General features: G+C 53.3%; 1 protein-coding gene across 1 annotated transcript; it reads left to right on the forward strand.

The window, feature by feature from the left end:
* Nucleotides 1–17,705: 17,705 nt before the first annotated feature.
* Nucleotides 17,706–22,926, forward strand: LOC141737179 (protein NDRG2-like; the record flags this gene model as incomplete). Its single annotated transcript, XM_074571820.1, has 13 exons — nt 17,706–17,822; nt 18,850–18,912; nt 18,994–19,054; nt 19,712–19,798; nt 20,255–20,311; nt 20,527–20,621; nt 20,974–21,018; nt 21,128–21,179; nt 21,300–21,347; nt 21,414–21,449; nt 21,860–21,911; nt 22,288–22,326; nt 22,855–22,926. Coding segments are annotated over exons 1-13 (790 nt in total), but the record flags the coding sequence as incomplete, so codon positions are not given.
* Nucleotides 22,927–23,387: the final 461 nt, after the last annotated feature.

The following is a 23,387-nucleotide window of genomic DNA, read 5'->3' on the forward strand; positions in this document are numbered from 1 at the left end:
GGGACAGTGAAAACAGTACTCAAAGACAGGGAGAGCAAGCTCTCTCTTGGCACTTTGGATGTGGGACATACAGCGAGATGTTTGCTGCTTTTGCGTTTGGCTGTTGGGAGATTTACAGCACAAAGATATCTAGTTGATTTGAAGCAGTTCCGAGAAAGTCTAAACATAATCCCCACTTCTCCCTCCTGGCACTTTCCATGTGGGAGATATAGCAGGATGTATATTGGTTTTGAGGACAACTCAACGGACAGTGTAGGGAGAAAAGGTCCTGGCTCCTTGAATGCCGTTTCTGGAGACACTGCGATCAATGTGGGAGATATGTCAAGATGTGTGTTTGTTTTGAGGACGGCTCTCTGGAGAGTCTTAGCAAAGAGGTCACAGGGATAATCAGAGCAATTCTCAGAGACACTGAGAACAAGCTCCGCAATTCCCTCCTGGCACTTTCCCTGTAGGAGATACCGCAAGACGTTTCTGTATATTGGGCACAGCGCTCTGCACGGTGTTAGCAGAGACTTTCCCGGGACAGTGAAACCCTATGTCAGAGACACTGAGAAGAAGCCCCAATGTTCCCTCCAGGCACTTCCAGTGTGGGTGCTTTCTCCACGTGGTTCCTGGTTTCACTGCAGCTCTGAAGAGAATGTTAGCAAAGAGGTAACCGGGACAGTGAAAACAGTACTCAAAGACAGGGAGAGCAAGCTCTCTCTTGGCACTTTGGATGTGGGACGTACAGCGAGATGTTTGCTGCTTTTGCGTTTGGCTGTTGGGAGATTTACAGCACAAAGATATCTAGTTGATTTGAAGCAGTTCTGAGAAAGTCTAAACATAATCCCCACTTCTCCCTCCTGGCACTTTCCATGTGGGAGATATAGCAGGATGTATATTGGTTTTGAGGACAACTCAATGGACAGTGTAGGGAGAAAAGGTCCTGGCTCCTTGAATGCCGTTTCTGGAGACACTGCGATCAATGTGGGAGATATGTCAAGATGTGTGTTTGTTTTGAGGACGGCTCTCTGGAGAGTCTTAGCAAAGAGGTCACACAGATAATCAGAGCAATTCTCAGAGACACTGAGACCAAGCTCCGCAATTCCCTCCTGGCACTTTCCCTGTAGGAGATACCGCAAGACGTTTCTGTATATTGGGCACAGCGCTCTGCAGGGTGTTAGCAGAGACTTTCCCGGGACAGTGAAACCCTATGTCAGAGACACTGAGAAGAAGCCCCAATGTTCCCTCCAGGCACTTCCAGTGTGGGTGCTTTCTCCACGTGGTTCCTGGTTTCACTGCGGCTCTGAAGAGAATGTTAGCAAAGAGGTAACCGGGACAGTGAAAACAGTACTCAAAGACAGGGAGAGCAAGCTCTCTCTTGGCACTTTGGATGCGGGACATACAGCGAGATGTTTGCTGCTTTTGCGTTTGGCTGTTGGGAGATTTACAGCAAAAAGGTATCTAGTTGATTTGAAGCAGTTCCGAGAAAGTCTAAACATAATCCCCACTTCTCCCTCCTGGCACTTTCCATGTGGGAGATATAGCAGGATGTATATTGGTTTTGAGGACAACTCAACGGACAGTGTAGGGAGAAAAGGTCCTGGCTCCTTGAATGCCGTTTCTGGAGACACTGCGATCAATGTGGGAGATATGTCAAGATGTGTGTTTGTTTTGAGGACGGCTCTCTGGAGAGTCTTAGCAAAGAGGTCACAGGGATAATCAGAGCAATTCTCAGAGACACTGAGAACAAGCTCCGCAATTCCCTCCTGGCACTTTCCCTGTAGGAGATACCGCAAGACGTTTCTGTATATTGGGCACAGTGCTCTGCACGGTGTTAGCAGAGACTTTCCCGGGACAGTGAAACCCTATGTCAGAGACACTGAGAAGAAGCCCCAATGTTCCCTCCAGGCACTTTCAGTGTGGGTGCTTTCTCCACGTGGTTCCTGGTTTCACTGCAGCTCTGAAGAGAATGTTAGCAAAGAGGTAACCGGGACAGTGAAAACAGTACTCAAAGACAGGGAGAGCAAGCTCTCTCTTGGCACTTTGGATGTGGGACATACAGCGAGATGTTTGCTGCTTTTGCGTTTGGCTGTTGGGAGATTTACAGCACAAAGATATCTAGTTGATTTGAAGCAGTTCCGAGAAAGTCTAAACATAATCCCCACTTCTCCCTCCTGGCACTTTCCATGTGGGAGATATAGCAGGATGTATATTGGTTTTGAGGACAACTCAACGGACAGTGTAGGGAGAAAAGGTCCTGGCTCCTTGAATGCCGTTTCTGGAGACACTGCGATCAATGTGGGAGATATGTCAAGATGTGTGTTTGTTTTGAGGACGGCTCTCTGGAGAGTCTTAGCAAAGAGGTCACAGGGATAATCAGAGCAATTCTCAGAGACACTGAGAACAAGCTCCGCAATTCCCTCCTGGCACTTTCCCTGTAGGAGATACCGCAAGACGTTTCTGTATATTGGGCACAGCGCTCTGCACGGTGTTAGCAGAGACTTTCCCGGGACAGTGAAACCCTATGTCAGAGACACTGAGAAGAAGCCCCAGTGTTCCCTCCAGGCACTTTCAGTGTGGGTGCTTTCTCCACGTGGTTCCTGGTTTCACTGCAGCTCTGAAGAGAATGTTAGCAAAGAGGTAACCGGGACAGTGAAAACAGTACTCAAAGACAGGGAGAGCAAGCTCTCTCTTGGCACTTTGGATGTGGGACATACAGCGAGATGTTTGCTGCTTTTGCGTTTGGCTGTTGGGAGATTTACAGCACAAAGATATCTAGTTGATTTGAAGCAGTTCCGAGAAAGTCTAAACATAATCCCCACTTCTCCCTCCTGGCACTTTCCATGTGGGAGATATAGCAGGATGTATATTGGTTTTGAGGACAACTCAACGGACAGTGTAGGGAGAAAAGGTCCTGGCTCCTTGAATGCCGTTTCTGGAGACACTGCGATCAATGTGGGAGATATGTCAAGATGTGTGTTTGTTTTGAGGACGGCTCTCTGGAGAGTCTTAGCAAAGAGGTCACAGGGATAATCAGAGCAATTCTCAGAGACACTGAGAACAAGCTCCGCAATTCCCTCCTGGCACTTTCCCTGTAGGAGATACCGCAAGACGTTTCTGTATATTGGGCACAGCGCTCTGCACGGTGTTAGCAGAGACTTTCCCGGGACAGTGAAACCCTATGTCAGAGACACTGAGAAGAAGCCCCAATGTTCCCTCCAGGCACTTCCAGTGTGGGTGCTTTCTCCACGTGGTTCCTGGTTTCACTGCAGCTCTGAAGAGAATGTTAGCAAAGAGGTAACCGGGACAGTGAAAACAGTACTCAAAGACAGGGAGAGCAAGCTCTCTCTTGGCACTTTGGATGTGGGACGTACAGCGAGATGTTTGCTGCTTTTGCGTTTGGCTGTTGGGAGATTTACAGCACAAAGATATCTAGTTGATTTGAAGCAGTTCTGAGAAAGTCTAAACATAATCCCCACTTCTCCCTCCTGGCACTTTCCATGTGGGAGATATAGCAGGATGTATATTGGTTTTGAGGACAACTCAATGGACAGTGTAGGGAGAAAAGGTCCTGGCTCCTTGAATGCCGTTTCTGGAGACACTGCGATCAATGTGGGAGATATGTCAAGATGTGTGTTTGTTTTGAGGACGGCTCTCTGGAGAGTCTTAGCAAAGAGGTCACACAGATAATCAGAGCAATTCTCAGAGACACTGAGACCAAGCTCCGCAATTCCCTCCTGGCACTTTCCCTGTAGGAGATACCGCAAGACGTTTCTGTATATTGGGCACAGCGCTCTGCACGGTGTTAGCAGAGACTTTCCCGGGACAGTGAAACCCTATGTCAGAGACACTGAGAAGAAGCCCCAATGTTCCCTCCAGGCACTTTCAGTGTGGGTGCCTTCTCCACGTGGTTCCTGGTTTCACTGCGGCTCTGAAGAGAATGTTAGCAAAGAGGTAACCGGGACAGTGAAAACAGTACTCAAAGACAGGGAGAGCAAGCTCTCTCTTGGCACTTTGGATGTGGGACATACAGCGAGATGTTTGCTGCTTTTGCGTTTGGCTGTTGGGAGATTTACAGCACAAAGATATCTAGTTGATTTGAAGCAGTTCCGAGAAAGTCTAAACATAATCCCCACTTCTCCCTCCTGGCACTTTCCATGTGGGAGATATAGCAGGATGTATATTGGTTTTGAGGACAACTCAACGGACAGTGTAGGGAGAAAAGGTCCTGGCTCCTTGAATGCCGTTTCTGGAGACACTGCGATCAATGTGGGAGATATGTCAAGATGTGTGTTTGTTTTGAGGACGGCTCTCTGGAGAGTCTTAGCAAAGAGGTCACACAGATAATCAGAGCAATTCTCAGAGACACTGAGACCAAGCTCCGCAATTCCCTCCTGGCACTTTCCCTGTAGGAGATACCGCAAGACGTTTCTGTATATTGGGCACAGCGCTCTGCAGGGTGTTAGCAGAGACTTTCCCGGGACAGTGAAACCCTATGTCAGAGACACTGAGAAGAAGCCCCAATGTTCCCTCCAGGCACTTCCAGTGTGGGTGCTTTCTCCACGTGGTTCCTGGTTTCACTGCGGCTCTGAAGAGAATGTTAGCAAAGAGGTAACCGGGACAGTGAAAACAGTACTCAAAGACAGGGAGAGCAAGCTCTCTCTTGGCACTTTGGATGCGGGACATACAGCGAGATGTTTGCTGCTTTTGCGTTTGGCTGTTGGGAGATTTACAGCAAAAAGGTATCTAGTTGATTTGAAGCAGTTCCGAGAAAGTCTAAACATAATCCCCACTTCTCCCTCCTGGCACTTTCCATGTGGGAGATATAGCAGGATGTATATTGGTTTTGAGGACAACTCAACGGACAGTGTAGGGAGAAAAGGTCCTGGCTCCTTGAATGCCGTTTCTGGAGACACTGCGATCAATGTGGGAGATATGTCAAGATGTGTGTTTGTTTTGAGGACGGCTCTCTGGAGAGTCTTAGCAAAGAGGTCACAGGGATAATCAGAGCAATTCTCAGAGACACTGAGAACAAGCTCCGCAATTCCCTCCTGGCACTTTCCCTGTAGGAGATACCGCAAGACGTTTCTGTATATTGGGCACAGTGCTCTGCACGGTGTTAGCAGAGACTTTCCCGGGACAGTGAAACCCTATGTCAGAGACACTGAGAAGAAGCCCCAATGTTCCCTCCAGGCACTTTCAGTGTGGGTGCTTTCTCCACGTGGTTCCTGGTTTCACTGCAGCTCTGAAGAGAATGTTAGCAAAGAGGTAACCGGGACAGTGAAAACAGTACTCAAAGACAGGGAGAGCAAGCTCTCTCTTGGCACTTTGGATGTGGGACATACAGCGAGATGTTTGCTGCTTTTGCGTTTGGCTGTTGGGAGATTTACAGCACAAAGATATCTAGTTGATTTGAAGCAGTTCCGAGAAAGTCTAAACATAATCCCCACTTCTCCCTCCTGGCACTTTCCATGTGGGAGATATAGCAGGATGTATATTGGTTTTGAGGACAACTCAACGGACAGTGTAGGGAGAAAAGGTCCTGGCTCCTTGAATGCCGTTTCTGGAGACACTGCGATCAATGTGGGAGATATGTCAAGATGTGTGTTTGTTTTGAGGACGGCTCTCTGGAGAGTCTTAGCAAAGAGGTCACACAGATAATCAGAGCAATTCTCAGAGACACTGAGACCAAGCTCCGCAATTCCCTCCTGGCACTTTCCCTGTAGGAGATACCGCAAGACGTTTCTGTATATTGGGCACAGCGCTCTGCACGGTGTTAGCAGAGACTTTCCCGGGACAGTGAAACCCTATGTCAGAGACACTGAGAAGAAGCCCCAATGTTCCCTCCAGGCACTTTCAGTGTGGGTGCCTTCTCCACGTGGTTCCTGGTTTCACTGCGGCTCTGAAGAGAATGTTAGCAAAGAGGTAACCGGGACAGTGAAAACAGTACTCAAAGACAGGGAGAGCAAGCTCTCTCTTGGCACTTTGGATGTGGGACATACAGCGAGATGTTTGCTGCTTTTGCGTTTGGCTGTTGGGAGATTTACAGCACAAAGATATCTAGTTGATTTGAAGCAGTTCCGAGAAAGTCTAAACATAATCCCCACTTCTCCCTCCTGGCACTTTCCATGTGGGAGATATAGCAGGATGTATATTGGTTTTGAGGACAACTCAACGGACAGTGTAGGGAGAAAAGGTCCTGGCTCCTTGAATGCCGTTTCTGGAGACACTGCGATCAATGTGGGAGATATGTCAAGATGTGTGTTTGTTTTGAGGACGGCTCTCTGGAGAGTCTTAGCAAAGAGGTCACACAGATAATCAGAGCAATTCTCAGAGACACTGAGACCAAGCTCCGCAATTCCCTCCTGGCACTTTCCCTGTAGGAGATACCGCAAGACGTTTCTGTATATTGGGCACAGCGCTCTGCAGGGTGTTAGCAGAGACTTTCCCGGGACAGTGAAACCCTATGTCAGAGACACTGAGAAGAAGCCCCAATGTTCCCTCCAGGCACTTCCAGTGTGGGTGCTTTCTCCACGTGGTTCCTGGTTTCACTGCGGCTCTGAAGAGAATGTTAGCAAAGAGGTAACCGGGACAGTGAAAACAGTACTCAAAGACAGGGAGAGCAAGCTCTCTCTTGGCACTTTGGATGCGGGACATACAGCGAGATGTTTGCTGCTTTTGCGTTTGGCTGTTGGGAGATTTACAGCAAAAAGGTATCTAGTTGATTTGAAGCAGTTCCGAGAAAGTCTAAACATAATCCCCACTTCTCCCTCCTGGCACTTTCCATGTGGGAGATATAGCAGGATGTATATTGGTTTTGAGGACAACTCAACGGACAGTGTAGGGAGAAAAGGTCCTGGCTCCTTGAATGCCGTTTCTGGAGACACTGCGATCAATGTGGGAGATATGTCAAGATGTGTGTTTGTTTTGAGGACGGCTCTCTGGAGAGTCTTAGCAAAGAGGTCACAGGGATAATCAGAGCAATTCTCAGAGACACTGAGAACAAGCTCCGCAATTCCCTCCTGGCACTTTCCCTGTAGGAGATACCGCAAGACGTTTCTGTATATTGGGCACAGTGCTCTGCACGGTGTTAGCAGAGACTTTCCCGGGACAGTGAAACCCTATGTCAGAGACACTGAGAAGAAGCCCCAATGTTCCCTCCAGGCACTTTCAGTGTGGGTGCTTTCTCCACGTGGTTCCTGGTTTCACTGCAGCTCTGAAGAGAATGTTAGCAAAGAGGTAACCGGGACAGTGAAAACAGTACTCAAAGACAGGGAGAGCAAGCTCTCTCTTGGCACTTTGGATGTGGGACATACAGCGAGATGTTTGCTGCTTTTGCGTTTGGCTGTTGGGAGATTTACAGCACAAAGATATCTAGTTGATTTGAAGCAGTTCCGAGAAAGTCTAAACATAATCCCCACTTCTCCCTCCTGGCACTTTCCATGTGGGAGATATAGCAGGATGTATATTGGTTTTGAGGACAACTCAACGGACAGTGTAGGGAGAAAAGGTCCTGGCTCCTTGAATGCCGTTTCTGGAGACACTGCGATCAATGTGGGAGATATGTCAAGATGTGTGTTTGTTTTGAGGACGGCTCTCTGGAGAGTCTTAGCAAAGAGGTCACAGGGATAATCAGAGCAATTCTCAGAGACACTGAGAACAAGCTCCGCAATTCCCTCCTGGCACTTTCCCTGTAGGAGATACCGCAAGACGTTTCTGTATATTGGGCACAGCGCTCTGCAGGGTGTTAGCAGAGACTTTCCCGGGACAGTGAAACCCTATGTCAGAGACACTGAGAAGAAGCCCCAGTGTTCCCTCCAGGCACTTTCAGTGTGGGTGCTTTCTCCACGTGGTTCCTGGTTTCACTGCAGCTCTGAAGAGAATGTTAGCAAAGAGGTAACCGGGACAGTGAAAACAGTACTCAAAGACAGGGAGAGCAAGCTCTCTCTTGGCACTTTGGATGTGGGACATACAGCGAGATGTTTGCTGCTTTTGCGTTTGGCTGTTGGGAGATTTACAGCACAAAGATATCTAGTTGATTTGAAGCAGTTCCGAGAAAGTCTAAACATAATCCCCACTTCTCCCTCCTGGCACTTTCCATGTGGGAGATATAGCAGGATGTATATTGGTTTTGAGGACAACTCAACGGACAGTGTAGGGAGAAAAGGTCCTGGCTCCTTGAATGCCGTTTCTGGAGACACTGCGATCAATGTGGGAGATATGTCAAGATGTGTGTTTGTTTTGAGGACGGCTCTCTGGAGAGTCTTAGCAAAGAGGTCACAGGGATAATCAGAGCAATTCTCAGAGACACTGAGAACAAGCTCCGCAATTCCCTCCTGGCACTTTCCCTGTAGGAGATACCGCAAGACGTTTCTGTATATTGGGCACAGCGCTCTGCACGGTGTTAGCAGAGACTTTCCCGGGACAGTGAAACCCTATGTCAGAGACACTGAGAAGAAGCCCCAATGTTCCCTCCAGGCACTTCCAGTGTGGGTGCTTTCTCCACGTGGTTCCTGGTTTCACTGCAGCTCTGAAGAGAATGTTAGCAAAGAGGTAACCGGGACAGTGAAAACAGTACTCAAAGACAGGGAGAGCAAGCTCTCTCTTGGCACTTTGGATGTGGGACGTACAGCGAGATGTTTGCTGCTTTTGCGTTTGGCTGTTGGGAGATTTACAGCACAAAGATATCTAGTTGATTTGAAGCAGTTCTGAGAAAGTCTAAACATAATCCCCACTTCTCCCTCCTGGCACTTTCCATGTGGGAGATATAGCAGGATGTATATTGGTTTTGAGGACAACTCAATGGACAGTGTAGGGAGAAAAGGTCCTGGCTCCTTGAATGCCGTTTCTGGAGACACTGCGATCAATGTGGGAGATATGTCAAGATGTGTGTTTGTTTTGAGGACGGCTCTCTGGAGAGTCTTAGCAAAGAGGTCACACAGATAATCAGAGCAATTCTCAGAGACACTGAGACCAAGCTCCGCAATTCCCTCCTGGCACTTTCCCTGTAGGAGATACCGCAAGACGTTTCTGTATATTGGGCACAGCGCTCTGCACGGTGTTAGCAGAGACTTTCCCGGGACAGTGAAACCCTATGTCAGAGACACTGAGAAGAAGCCCCAATGTTCCCTCCAGGCACTTTCAGTGTGGGTGCCTTCTCCACGTGGTTCCTGGTTTCACTGCGGCTCTGAAGAGAATGTTAGCAAAGAGGTAACCGGGACAGTGAAAACAGTACTCAAAGACAGGGAGAGCAAGCTCTCTCTTGGCACTTTGGATGTGGGACATACAGCGAGATGTTTGCTGCTTTTGCGTTTGGCTGTTGGGAGATTTACAGCACAAAGATATCTAGTTGATTTGAAGCAGTTCCGAGAAAGTCTAAACATAATCCCCACTTCTCCCTCCTGGCACTTTCCATGTGGGAGATATAGCAGGATGTATATTGGTTTTGAGGACAACTCAACGGACAGTGTAGGGAGAAAAGGTCCTGGCTCCTTGAATGCCGTTTCTGGAGACACTGCGATCAATGTGGGAGATATGTCAAGATGTGTGTTTGTTTTGAGGACGGCTCTCTGGAGAGTCTTAGCAAAGAGGTCACACAGATAATCAGAGCAATTCTCAGAGACACTGAGAACAAGCTCCGCAATTCCCTCCTGGCACTTTCCCTGTAGGAGATACCGCAAGACGTTTCTGTATATTGGGCACAGCGCTCTGCACGGTGTTAGCAGAGACTTTCCCGGGACTGTGAAACCCTATGTCAGAGACACTGAGAAGAAGCCCCAATGTTCCCTCCAGGCACTTTCAGTGTGGGTGCCTTCTCCACGTGGTTCCTGGTTTCACTGCAGCTCTGAAGAGAATGTTAGCAAAGAGGTAACCGGGACAGTGAAAACAGTACTCAAAGACAGGGAGAGCAAGCTCTTTCTTGGCACTTTGGATGTGGGACATACAGCGAGATGTTTGCTGCTTTTGCGTTTGGCTGTTGGGAGATTTACAGCACAAAGATATCTAGTTGATTTGAAGCAGTTCCGAGAAAGTCTAAACATAATCCCCACTTCTCCCTCCTGGCACTTTCCATGTGGGAGATATAGCAGGATGTATATTGGTTTTGAGGACAACTCAATGGACAGTGTAGGGAGAAAAGGTCCTGGCTCCTTGAATGCCGTTTCTGGAGACACTGCGATCAATGTGGGAGATATGTCAAGATGTGTGTTGGTTTTGAGGACGGCTCTCTGGAGAGTCTTAGCAAAGAGGTCACACAGATAATCAGAGCAATTCTCAGAGACACTGAGAACAAGCTCCGCAATTCCCTCCTGGCACTTTCCCTGTAGGAGATACCGCAAGACGTTTCTGTATATTGGGCACAGCGCTCTGCACGGTGTTAGCAGAGACTTTCCCGGCACAGTGAAACCCTATGTCAGAGACACTGAGAAGAAGCCCCAATGTTCCCTCCAGGCACTTTCAGTGTGGGTGCTTTCTCCACGTGGTTCCTGGTTTCACTGCAGCTCTGAAGAGAATGTTAGCAAAGAGGTAACCGGGACAGTGAAAACAGTACTCAAAGACAGGGAGAGCAAGCTCTCTCTTGGCACTTTGGATGTGGGACATACAGCGAGATGTTTGCTGCTTTTGCGTTTGGCTGTTGGGAGATTTACAGCACAAAGATATCTAGTTGATTTGAAGCAGTTCCGAGAAAGTCTAAACATAATCCCCACTTCTCCCTCCTGGCACTTTCCATGTGGGAGATATAGCAGGATGTATATTGGTTTTGAGGACAACTCAACGGACAGTGTAGGGAGAAAACCTCCTGGCTCCTTGAATGCCGTTTCTGGAGACACTGCGATCAATGTGGGAGATATGTCAAGATGTGTGTTTGTTTTGAGGACGGCTCTCTGGAGAGTCTTAGCAAAGAGGTCACAGGGATAATCAGAGCAATTCTCAGAGACACTGAGAACAAGCTCCGCAATTCCCTCCTGGCACTTTCCCTGTAGGAGATACCGCAAGACGTTTCTGTATATTGGGCACAGCGCTCTGCAGGGTGTTAGCAGAGACTTTCCCGGGACAGTGAAACCCTATGTCAGAGACACTGAGAAGAAGCCCCAATGTTCCCTCCAGGCACTTCCAGTGTGGGTGCTTTCTCCACGTGGTTCCTGGTTTCACTGCGGCTCTGAAGAGAATGTTAGCAAAGAGGTAACCGGGACAGTGAAAACAGTACTCAAAGACAGGGAGAGCAAGCTCTCTCTTGGCACTTTGGATGCGGGACATACAGCGAGATGTTTGCTGCTTTTGCGTTTGGCTGTTGGGAGATTTACAGCAAAAAGGTATCTAGTTGATTTGAAGCAGTTCCGAGAAAGTCTAAACATAATCCCCACTTCTCCCTCCTGGCACTTTCCATGTGGGAGATATAGCAGGATGTATATTGGTTTTGAGGACAACTCAACGGACAGTGTAGGGAGAAAAGGTCCTGGCTCCTTGAATGCCGTTTCTGGAGACACTGCGATCAATGTGGGAGATATGTCAAGATGTGTGTTTGTTTTGAGGACGGCTCTCTGGAGAGTCTTAGCAAAGAGGTCACAGGGATAATCAGAGCAATTCTCAGAGACACTGAGAACAAGCTCCGCAATTCCCTCCTGGCACTTTCCCTGTAGGAGATACCGCAAGACGTTTCTGTATATTGGGCACAGCGCTCTGCACGGTGTTAGCAGAGACTTTCCCGGGACAGTGAAACCCTATGTCAGAGACACTGAGAAGAAGCCCCAATGTTCCCTCCAGGCACTTTCAGTGTGGGTGCTTTCTCCACGTGGTTCCTGGTTTCACTGCAGCTCTGAAGAGAATGTTAGCAAAGAGGTAACCGGGACAGTGAAAACAGTACTCAAAGACAGGGAGAGCAAGCTCTCTCTTGGCACTTTGGATGTGGGACATACAGCGAGATGTTTGCTGCTTTTGCGTTTGGCTGTTGGGAGATTTACAGCACAAAGATATCTAGTTGATTTGAAGCAGTTCCGAGAAAGTCTAAACATAATCCCCACTTCTCCCTCCTGGCACTTTCCATGTGGGAGATATAGCAGGATGTATATTGGTTTTGAGGACAACTCAACGGACAGTGTAGGGAGAAAAGGTCCTGGCTCCTTGAATGCCGTTTCTGGAGACACTGCGATCAATGTGGGAGATATGTCAAGATGTGTGTTTGTTTTGAGGACGGCTCTCTGGAGAGTCTTAGCAAAGAGGTCACAGGGATAATCAGAGCAATTCTCAGAGACACTGAGAACAAGCTCCGCAATTCCCTCCTGGCACTTTCCCTGTAGGAGATACCGCAAGACGTTTCTGTATATTGGGCACAGCGCTCTGCACGGTGTTAGCAGAGACTTTCCCGGGACAGTGAAACCCTATGTCAGAGACACTGAGAAGAAGCCCCAGTGTTCCCTCCAGGCACTTTCAGTGTGGGTGCTTTCTCCACGTGGTTCCTGGTTTCACTGCAGCTCTGAAGAGAATGTTAGCCAAGAGGTAACCGGGACAGTGAAAACAGTACTCAAAGACAGGGAGAGCAAGCTCTCTCTTGGCACTTTGGATGTGGGACATACAGCGAGATGTTTGCTGCTTTTGCGTTTGGCTGTTGGGAGATTTACAGCACAAAGATATCTAGTTGATTTGAAGCAGTTCCGAGAAAGTCTAAACATAATCCCCACTTCTCCCTCCTGGCACTTTCCATGTGGGAGATATAGCAGGATGTATATTGGTTTTGAGGACAACTCAACGGACAGTGTAGGGAGAAAAGGTCCTGGCTCCTTGAATGCCGTTTCTGGAGACACTGCGATCAATGTGGGAGATATGTCAAGATGTGTGTTTGTTTTGAGGACGGCTCTCTGGAGAGTCTTAGCAAAGAGGTCACACAGATAATCAGAGCAATTCTCAGAGACACTGAGAACAAGCTCCGCAATTCCCTCCTGGCACTTTCCCTGTAGGAGATACCGCAAGACGTTTCTGTATATTGGGCACAGCGCTCTGCACGGTGTTAGCAGAGACTTTCCCGGGACTGTGAAACCCTATGTCAGAGACACTGAGAAGAAGCCCCAATGTTCCCTCCAGGCACTTTCAGTGTGGGTGCCTTCTCCACGTGGTTCCTGGTTTCACTGCAGCTCTGAAGAGAATGTTAGCAAAGAGGTAACCGGGACAGTGAAAACAGTACTCAAAGACAGGGAGAGCAAGCTCTCTCTTGGCACTTTCAATGTGGGACATACGGCGAGATGTTTGCTGCTTTTGTGTTTGGCTGTTGGGAGATTTACAGCACAAAGATATCTAGTTGATTTGAAGCAGTTCCGAGAAAGTCTAAACATAATCCCCACTTCTCCCTCCTGGCACTTTCCATGTGGGAGATATAGCAGGATGTATATTGGTTTTGAGGACAACTCAATGGACAGTGTAGGGAGAAAACCTCCTGGCTCCTTGAATGCCGTTTCTGGAGACACTGCGATCAATGTGGGAGATATGTCAAGATGTGTGTTTGTTTTGAGGACGGCTCTCTGGAGAGTCTTAGCAAAGAGGTCACAGGGATAATCAGAGCAATTCTCAGAGACACTGAGAACAAGCTCCGCAATTCCCTCCTGGCACTTTCCCTGTAGGAGATACCGCAAGACGTTTCTGTATATTGGGCACAGCGCTCTGCACGGTGTTAGCAGAGACTTTCCCGGCACAGTGAAACCCTATGTCAGAGACACTGAGAAGAAGCCCCAATGTTCCCTCCAGGCACTTTCAGTGTGGGTGCTTTCTCCACGTGGTTCCTGGTTTCACTGCGGCTCTGAAGAGAATGTTAGCAAAGAGGTAACCGGGACAGTGAAAACAGTACTCAAAGACAGGGAGAGCAAGCTCTCTCTTGGCACTTTGGATGTGGGACATACAGCGAGATGTTTGCTGCTTTTGCGTTTGGCTGTTGGGAGATTTACAGCACAAAGATATCTAGTTGATTTGAAGCAGTTCCGAGAAAGTCTAAACATAATCCCCACTTCTCCCTCCTGGCACTTTCCATGTGGGAGATATAGCAGGATGTATATTGGTTTTGAGGACAACTCAACGGACAGTGTAGGGAGAAAAGGTCCTGGCTCCTTGAATGCCGTTTCTGGAGACACTGCGATCAATGTGGGAGATATGTCAAGATGTGTGTTTGTTTTGAGGACGGCTCTCTGGAGAGTCTTAGCAAAGAGGTCACACAGATAATCAGAGCAATTCTCAGAGACACTGAGAACAAGCTCCACAATTCCCTCCTGGCACTTTCCCTGTAGGAGATACCGCAAGACGTTTCTGTACATTGGGCACAGCGCTCTGCAGGGTGTTAGCAGAGACTTTCCCGGGACAGTGAAACCCTATGTCAGAGACACTGAGAAGAAGCCCCAATGTTCCTTCCAGGCATTTCCAGTGTGGGTGCCTTCTCCACGTGGTTCCTGGTTTCACTGCAGCTCTGAAGAGAATGTTAGCAAAGAGGTAACCGGGACAGTGAAAACAGTACTCAAAGACAGGGAGAGCAAGCTCTCTCTTGGCACTTTGGATGTGGGACATACAGCGAGATGTTTGCTGCTTTTGCGTTTGGCTGTTGGGAGATTTACAGCACAAAGATATCTAGTTGATTTGAAGCAGTTCCGAGAAAGTCTAAACATAATCCCCACTTCTCCCTCCTGGCACTTTCCATGTGGGAGATATAGCAGGATGTATATTGGTTTTAAGGAACTGTCCCCGGAGAGTGTGGGTAGAAAAATTCCTGGCTCCTTGAATGCCGTTCCTGGAGACACTGCGATCAATGTGGGAGATATGTCAAGATGTGTGTTGGTTTTGAGGACGGCTCTCTGGAGAGTCTTAGCAAAGAGGTCACACGGATAATCAGAGCAATTCTCAGAGGCACTGAGAACAAGCTCCACAATTCCCTCCTGGCACTTTCCCTGTAGGAGATACAGCAAGACGTTTCTGTATATTGGGTACAGCGCTCTGCAGGGTGTTAGCAGAGACTTTCCCGGGACAGTGAAACCCTATGTCAGAGACACTGAGAAAAATCCCCAACGTTCCTTCCAGGCACTTTCAGTGTGGGTGCCTTCTCCACGTGGTTCCTGGTTTCACTGCAGCTCTGAAGAGAATGTTAGCAAAGAGGTAACCGGGACAGTGAAAACAGTACTCAAAGACAGGGAGAGCAAGCTCTCTCTTGGCACTTTGGATGTGGGACATACAGCGAGATGTTTGCTGCTTTTGCGTTTGGCTGTTGGGAGATTTACAGCACAAAGATATCTAGTTGATTTGAAGCAGTTCCGAGTAAGTCTAAGCATAATCCGCACTTTTCCCTCCAGGCACTTTCCATGTGGGAGATATAGCAGGATGTATATTGGTTTTGAGGACAACTCAATGGACAGTGTAGGGAGAAAAGTTCCTGGCTCCTTGAATGCCGTTTCTGGAGACACTGCGATCAATGCGGGAGATATGTCAAGATGTGTGTTGGTTTTGAGGACGTCTCTCTGGAGAGTCTTAGCAAAGAGGTCACAGGGATAATCAGAGCAATTCTCAGAGACACTGAGAACAAGCTCCACAATTCCTCCTGGCACTTTCCCTGTAGGAGATACCACAAGACTTTTGTGTATATTGGGCACAGCGCTCTGCACGGTGTTAGCAGAGACTTTCCCGGGACAGTGAAACCCTATGTCAGAGACACTGAGAAGAAGCCCCAATGTTCCTTCCTGTCATTTTCACTGTGTGTGCCTTCTGTTGCGTGAAAAGGGGCAAAGCGGTTTTAGCAGAAGATAAACCCCCTTGCGTTCTAACACTCCTCACCGAGGTGGGAGGCTAGGTGCGGCTAGGTTTAAATTCTGAGTGATGCCCAATTCAGCACTATCAGTCCCATCGCGTTTAATATGTATTAAACTATTACGATTTGGATACACTAATAGTGGACTGCACCTTCAGTCTAGTCGTGCTCATGAACTAGCACGGCCACTCTCGAGTCTTTGGTCACGTTCAGTGAGAAACCAAAACGACTAGCTACTTAAAAAAAAGTGCAGTTTATTTAAACAACAGATATATAGGTTCTTAGGATTGCCGGTGATAAATACACTGTCTGCAAAGCACGTGCAAATGAAAGTATTGTTACATATACAAAACGCGCGACAAAGTTATAAACGATACAGCCTGGCTTTAAATGTAGAAAAAGAGAGTCTCTAGAGAAATTTCTAAGTTTCCCGAGGAAGCACTCGGTATAATCTAAGTCTTACCCAAAGGCGTCCCTATGGGGGGGAAGAGAGGCTCAGCCCGTCGACTGATCCCAGAAGTCAGTGATGTAATTCTTTATGATGGTGTCTTCCCTGGGTATCCCCCCTCTCTTGGGCTATTTTTATACTATTTGTTATCTTCAAGGTGGAGTTTGAGTGACTTTAGTCACACATACTTTTATCATGATTGGTGTAAATTTCTCTCGCTTCACAATTAAAGGTATAGTTTACGAGAAATTCAGGGCACAGACTGAAGAAGGAGTGGTCGCACCTTGGAGGCGGGTAGCCTTCGGGATGGAGGTGTGTTTTGGTATTATAATAATGACATTATAATGAGCAAAGTTCGCACAAAGGACAGCATTTCATCAAAATTTGACAAAATGTTGGCTGTGAGCATCTAGCGGGCAGCTAATTGGCAGCTTATCTGTTTCATGGTATCATCCCATTCCTGTATCCGCTATACATCATAAGGTAAAGCCACGGAATAATTGCATCCCGTCCCGTACCTCATGTAGCTTATCAGGGAACCACAGATGTTGTGTCCTTCATGCCAGCTGCGGCTATTTTCTACCTCAGAAGCCTCTTGATTTTATACTTTTCCTTAATGTGTGAACAATGCTGTACTTTTGTATTTTTTAGCCAATTTAGTATTTATTCCACACCTTCTCCACATGGTTCCTGGTTTCACTGCAGCTCTGAAGAGAATGTTAGCAAAGAGGTAACCGGGACAGTGAAAACAGTACTCAAAGACAGGGAGAGCAAGCTCTTCTAGATGGGGGACCAGGCCCACACATGGGGGGCCCAGACCCAGAGATGGGGGTTCCTGACCCACAGATGGGGGTCCCAGACCTGGAGATGGGGGTTCTAGACCCACACCTGGGGGTCCCAAACCCATAGATGGGGGACCAGGCCCAGAGATGGGGGGACAGACCCACACATGGGGGGCCCAGACCCAGAGATGGGGGACCAGGGCCACACCTGGGGGTTCTAGACCCATAGAGGTGGGTCCCAGAGCCACACATGGGGGGCCCAGACCCATAGATGGGGGACCAGGCTCACACACGGGGGGCCCAGACCCAGAGGTGGGGGGACGGACCCACACATGGGGGGCCCAGACCCAGAGACGGGTGTTCCAGACCCACACCTGGGGGTCCCAGACCTGGAGATAGGGGTTCTAGACCCACACCAGGGGGTCCAAGACCCATAGATGGGGGACCCAGACCCAGAGATGGGGGGACAGACCCACAGGTGGGGGTCCCAGCCCCATAGATGTGTGTGCCCCTGGACACCTGGGTCCCCTCTGCCCCATAGATCCGGGTCCAGCCCCATAGGTGGGGGTCCCCCCGGCCACCTGGGTCCCCTCCCCAGTCCCCTGGGTCCCCCCTCCCCGGGCACCTGGGGCCCTTCCATCCCTTCCCTGGCCCCATGGGTGCCCCCTGCCCCACGGCCGTGGGTCCAGCCCCATAGCCGTGGGGTGGGGCTGTCCCCAGACGAGTCGTGCTTCGCCCCGCTCTTCGCCCACGAGGAGATGGGGGAGATCGTCAAGAACTTCCTGGTGGTCCACGTCGACCCCCCCGGCATGGAGGAGGGCGCCCCCCCCTACCCCCCAGGGTGCAACCCACGGCGCCCCGCGACCCCCATCGCCCGCCCCCCAACCCCCCCCTCCCCCAGCCCCGCTGATCCCGCCCCGCTTGATCCCGCTTGAACCCTTGATTGACCACCTTGAGTCTCCGTTGCCCCTCCCCGTTGGCCCCGCTGACCCACAGTTGACCTCCCATGATCCCATTGACCCCCAAGTTGGCCCCACTGACCCACAGTTGACCTCCCATGATCCCATTGACCCCCAAGTTGGCCCCATTGACCCCACCGACCCCCGAGTTGACCCTGTTGGCCCCCCAGTTGGCTTCACTGACCCCCAAGTTGGCCCCACCGACCTCCCGGTTAACCCCAGTGACCCCCAAGTTGGCCCCGCTGACCCACAGTTGACCTCCCATGATCCCATTGACCCCCAAGTTGGCCCCGTTGACCCCACCGACCCCTGAGTTGACCCTGTTGGCCCCCCAGTTGGCTTCATTGACCCCCAAGTTGGCCCCGCTGACCCCCAAGTTGGCCCCGTTGACCCACAGTTGACCTCCCATGATCCCATTGACCCCACCGACCCCCGAGTTGACCCTGTTGGCCCCCCAGTTGGCTTCATTGACCCCCAAGTTGGCCCCGCTGACCCCCAAGTTGGCCCCGTTGACCCACAGTTGACCTCCCATGATCCCATTGACCCCACCGACCCCCGAGTTGACCCTATTGGCCCCCCAGTTGGCTTCATTGACCCCCAAGTTGGCCCCACCGACCTCCCGGTTGACCCCAGTGACCCCCAAGTTGGCCCCGCTGACCCCCAAGTTGGCCCCGCTGACCCACAGTTGACCTCCCATGATCCCATTGACCCCCAAGTTGGCCCCGTTGACCCACAGTTGACCTCCCATGATCCCATTGACCCCCAAGTTGGCCCCGTTGACCCACAGTTGACCTCCCATGATCCCATTGACCCCCAAGCTGGCCCCATTGACCCCACCAACCCCCGAGTTGACCCCGTTGACCCCCTGTCACCCCCCCGTTGACCCGTTGACCCCCCCCTGCCCCCCAGGTACCAGTACCCCTCGCTGGAGCAACTGGCCAAGATGATCCCCTGCATCCTCCAGTACCTCAAGTGAGTTGGGGGGCTGCCCCATAGCGGGGGGGGGGGGTCAGGATGACCTTGACCTCGTGACACTCCACCCCCGGCCCCCAGCATCGCCAGCATCATCGGGATGGGGGTGGGGGCCGGCGCCTTCGTCCTGGCGAAATTTGGGGTGAGTGGGGCTGGGGGGGGGGGGGGCACATGGAGGGGCTCGGGGGTGGTTATGGGGCATCTTGGGGGGGGGAGATCTGTGGGTCCTTGGAGGGGGGGTCCTGAGGGTCTCTGGGGGGGGTGTATGGGGCATCTGGGGGGGGTTCTGTGGGGTTCTGTGGGTCTCAGGGGGGCTATGGGTCACCTGGGGGGGATCTGTGGGTCTGGCGGGGGGGTTGCGGGGCATCTGGGGGGACACATGTGGGTCGGGGGGGGGGGGGAGTGTCATTGTGGGTCTGGAGGGGGTTTGGGGGGGTTCCTTGGGGGAGAACTTGGGGGTCGCTGTGGGGCTGGAGGGATCTGGGGGGGTTCTGGAGGGGTCCTGAAGGGTCTCCGGGGGGGGAATTTGGGGGTCTGGGGGGGTCGCCGTGGGTCTGGAGGGCTCTGGGGGGGGAATCTATGGGGCTGGGGAGGTCGCTATGGGGCAGGGGGGTCGCTGTGGGGCAGGAGGGCCCTTGGGTGGGATCGCTGTGGGTCCGGAGGAGGTTTGAGGAGCTCCTGCGTTGGGTTCTTGGGGGTCACTGTGGGGCCGGCGGGGAATCTATGGGTCCGGGGAGGTGTCTATGTGGCAGAGAGGACCGCCGTGGGGCAGGAGGTGACCCCCGGCCCTGCCCCACAGCTGCTGCACCCCGAGGCGGTGGAGGGGCTGGTGCTGGTCAACATTGACCCCCAGGCCAAGGGCTGGATGGACTGGGCCGCGCACAAGGTGGGGCGGCCGTGGGGCGGCCATGGGGCGGCTGTGGGGCGCTCTAGTGGGTCTCCGTGGGCATATGGGGCACCTTTAGGTCTTCTATGGGTCTCCATGGGGCACCTATGGGTCACTTATGGGTCTCCATGGGGCTACGGAGCAGCCGCGGGTCACTTATGGGTCTCCACGGCGCTATGGGGCACCTCTAGATGTTCTGTGGGTCACTTACGGGTGTCCATGGGACTATGGGGCACCTATGGGTCCCGCCGGGTCCCTGTGGGTCCCACGGGTCTCTGTGGGTCCCATGGGTCCCAATGGGTCCCGTGGGTCTCTATGGGTCACTGTGGGTCTCTATGGGTCTTATGGGTCGCTATGGGTCTCTGTGGGTCCCATGGGTCCCTGTAGGTTCCATGGGTCCCGTGGCTCCTTATGGGTCGCTGTGGGTCCCATGGCGCCCCACTTGCTGCCCCACAGCTCTCGGGCCTGACGTCCTCCACCACCGACATGATCCTGGCCCATCTCTTCACCCAGGTGGGGCCGGGGGCACTTGTGGGGCCGGGGGGAGGAACTTGTGGGGCTGGGGGCATCAGTTATGGGTCCTGGGGGGTCACTTGTGGGTCGGTGGTGAGTCAGCCGTGGCCCTGGGGTGGGTCAGTTATGGGTCTCGGGGTGGGTTACGGGTCGGTTGTGGGTCCGGGGGAGCGGCGGGGGGTCAGTTGCGGCTCACTTGTGGGTCTGCCCCACAGGAGGAGCTGTCGGCCGCCCCCCCGGCCGTGCAGAGCAGCCGGGCCCGGCTGGGGGCGACCCCCAACGCCCCCCTGCTGTGGGGCATGTACAACAGGTGGGGGGCTGTGGGGCACTGGGAGGCACTGGGCTGTACTGGGGGGCACTGGGGGGGGGCTGTGGGGCACTGGGAGGGCACTGGGATATACTGGGAGGCACTGGGAGGGGGCTGTGGGGCACTGGGCTATACTGGGAGGCACTGGGAGGGGGCTGTGGGGCACTGGGAGGGACTGGGCTGTACTGGGGGGCACTAGGAGGGACTGGGCTGTACTGGGAGGCACTGGGAGGGCACTGGGCTATACTGGGAGGGCACCGGGGGGGCACCGGTGTGTACTGGTGCGTACTGGGGGCACTCACCGTGGCGGTGGCGGCTCCCTGCTCCTGCTCCTGCTCCTGCCGGGGCTGCGCAGCCGCGGTGACCTGGGCCTGGCGCGCAGCGGGGCCGGCAGCCTGCGGTGAGCGACCCCCCCTCGCCCCTCTGACCTTTGACCCCGTGCCTCCGGGATGGCCTCCGACCCCCCACAGTGACCTTTGACCCCCTCTCCCCTCCACCCCCCCCCAAAGCTGCCCCATGTTGCTGGTGGTGGGCGACGGCTCCCCCCACGAGGAGGCCGTGGTGAGTGACGTCACCTGACCCCGCCCCCCCGTGAGGTCACGTGCCGGGGTCACATGGCCCGTCCCGTGACCCTCGTGGAGTCACGTGACCCCCGCCACGGCCCGTCCCCCCCCCCCCCAGGTGGAGTGCAACGCCAAGCTGGACCCCACCCAGACCTCCTTCCTCAAGGTGACCTTTGACCCCCCGACCCCGTGACCTTTGACCCCCTACACCGTGACCTTTGACACCCCACAGATGGCGGACGGAGGGGGGCAGCCCCAGCTCAGCCAGGTGAGGGGTCAAAGGTCACCAGCGCCAACGGGGGGGCGTGGCTTAAGGGGGAGGGGGCGTGGTCTGGGAGACTGAGGGGGCATGGCCTAAGGGGGGGCGTGGCCTGGCACCGGCCTTCTATGGGGGGCTGTAGGGGCAGGGCTTGGAAGGCAGGGGGTGTGGCGTAAGGGCGCACCAAAGCCATAGAAGGGGTTGGTTGGGGGGGGCGTGGCTAAGGGGGGAGGGGGCGTGGCCTCAGGGCGTCCCCCATATAAGGGGGGTGTGGGTGTGGTTTGAGGGGGAGGGGGCATAGCCTAAGGGGAGGGAGCGGGGCTTAAAGGGGAGGGGCCCCCTATGGGGGGGTTGGGGTGTGGCTTAAAGGCGGCGTGGCCTAAAGGGGCGTGGTCTTGACCCCCCCCCGCCCCCCCCAGCCGGCCAAGCTGACAGAGGCCTTCAAGTACTTCGTGCAGGGCATGGGCTACAGTGAGTACAATTAGTGCTCATTAATATTCATGAGAGCTCATTAACCCCCCCCCGCGGGGGTAATTAACCCCCCCCCCCCCGGGGAGAAATTAGCACCCAAGGGGGGGGGCAATTAATTGCCCTGGGGGGTAATGAAGACCCCCGGGGACAGCAATTAATGACCCCTGGGTTAATTAGTGCTCCGGGGGGGGTAATTAACTGCTTTTCCTGGGGTATAAATCTGCCCGAGGGGGTGGGGTGCATTATTAGCCCCCCTGCAGGTTAATTAATGGCCCTGGGGGGGTAATGAATGGCTGCGGGGGGGGGGGTGTGGGGGTAATCAGTGACCCGGGGGGGTAATTAATTGCTCCGGGGGGTTAATTACCCCGCCCCCCAGTCCCCCACGTCCTGGACCGCAAGCGCAGCGTGGGGCCAGGTAGGGAGAGACGTCAGCAATGACGTCAGCGTTGATGTCACGTGTGAGGCCACACCCTCCCCCCCCGCCTCACGTCACCTCCCCCCTCCCCCTCCCCCCCTCCAACGTGTGACGGCACCGCCCCTTTGTGAGGTCACGTGTGATGTCACGGGGTGCACGAGGGGCGTGGCCTCGGGGAGGGGGCGTGGCCTCGGGGACGCCTCCCCTGCACTAACCCCGTGGGGGGGCGTGGCCTAATAAAGGGGGCGTGTCCTGCAGCTCCGCACTAACCCCACTGGGGGCTTGGGGGCATGGCTTGCGGCAAGGGGGCGTGGCCTCCTCCCTTCCATTAACCCTACTGGAGCTGCTTGGAGGGGGCGGGGCTTCGGGGAGGGGGCGTGGCCTACACCCCGGGGGCGGGGCCTGAGGGCATTTCCCCCTGCACTAACCCCCCTGGGGGGGGGGCGCTGCGGGGGGCGGGGGGGGGCTCCAAGGGGCGGGGCTTGCGGGGCAGGGGGCGTGTCCCCTGACGCCACGCCCTCCCGGCAGTGGCGGCGGCGGCCATGACGCACCTCTCCCGCTTCCACACCGCCTCCGTCTCCAGCTCCGCCTCCGGGGAGGGTGAGCGGGGCCGCAGCCGCACCCTCTCTCGGGGCAGCCTGGGGGGGGGCGCCCCCGCCCCATAGACCCCGCCCCGCTTTGAGTTTGGAAGGCCACGGGAACCCCCCAAAAAAACGCACCCGGGAAGCGCCAAAACCACTCCAGGGTCCCGTCCCCCCCCCCAAGTCCCCCCCCAAACCCCCTTGGAACCCCCCCCCAAATCCATCCCCAACTCCCCCCCCTCCCGCCCCCAAAAACCCTGGGATGCCCCAAAACCACCCCAGGACCCCCAAAAATCCACCCAGGACCCCCCCAAATCTACCCAAGGCCTCCCTGAATCCCCCCCAACCCCACCCAGGACCCCCCAAATCTCTTGGGATGCCCCAAAACCACCCTGGGACCCCCCCCCCAAATCCCCCAGGACCCTCCAAATCCCCCAGGAACCCCCCAGAATGCAGACGAGAGTCCCCAGAACCACCACC

Source organism: Larus michahellis, unplaced genomic scaffold (genome assembly GCF_964199755.1).
Source record: "Larus michahellis unplaced genomic scaffold, bLarMic1.1 SCAFFOLD_126, whole genome shotgun sequence".
NCBI classification, from domain to species: domain Eukaryota; kingdom Metazoa; phylum Chordata; class Aves; order Charadriiformes; family Laridae; genus Larus; species Larus michahellis.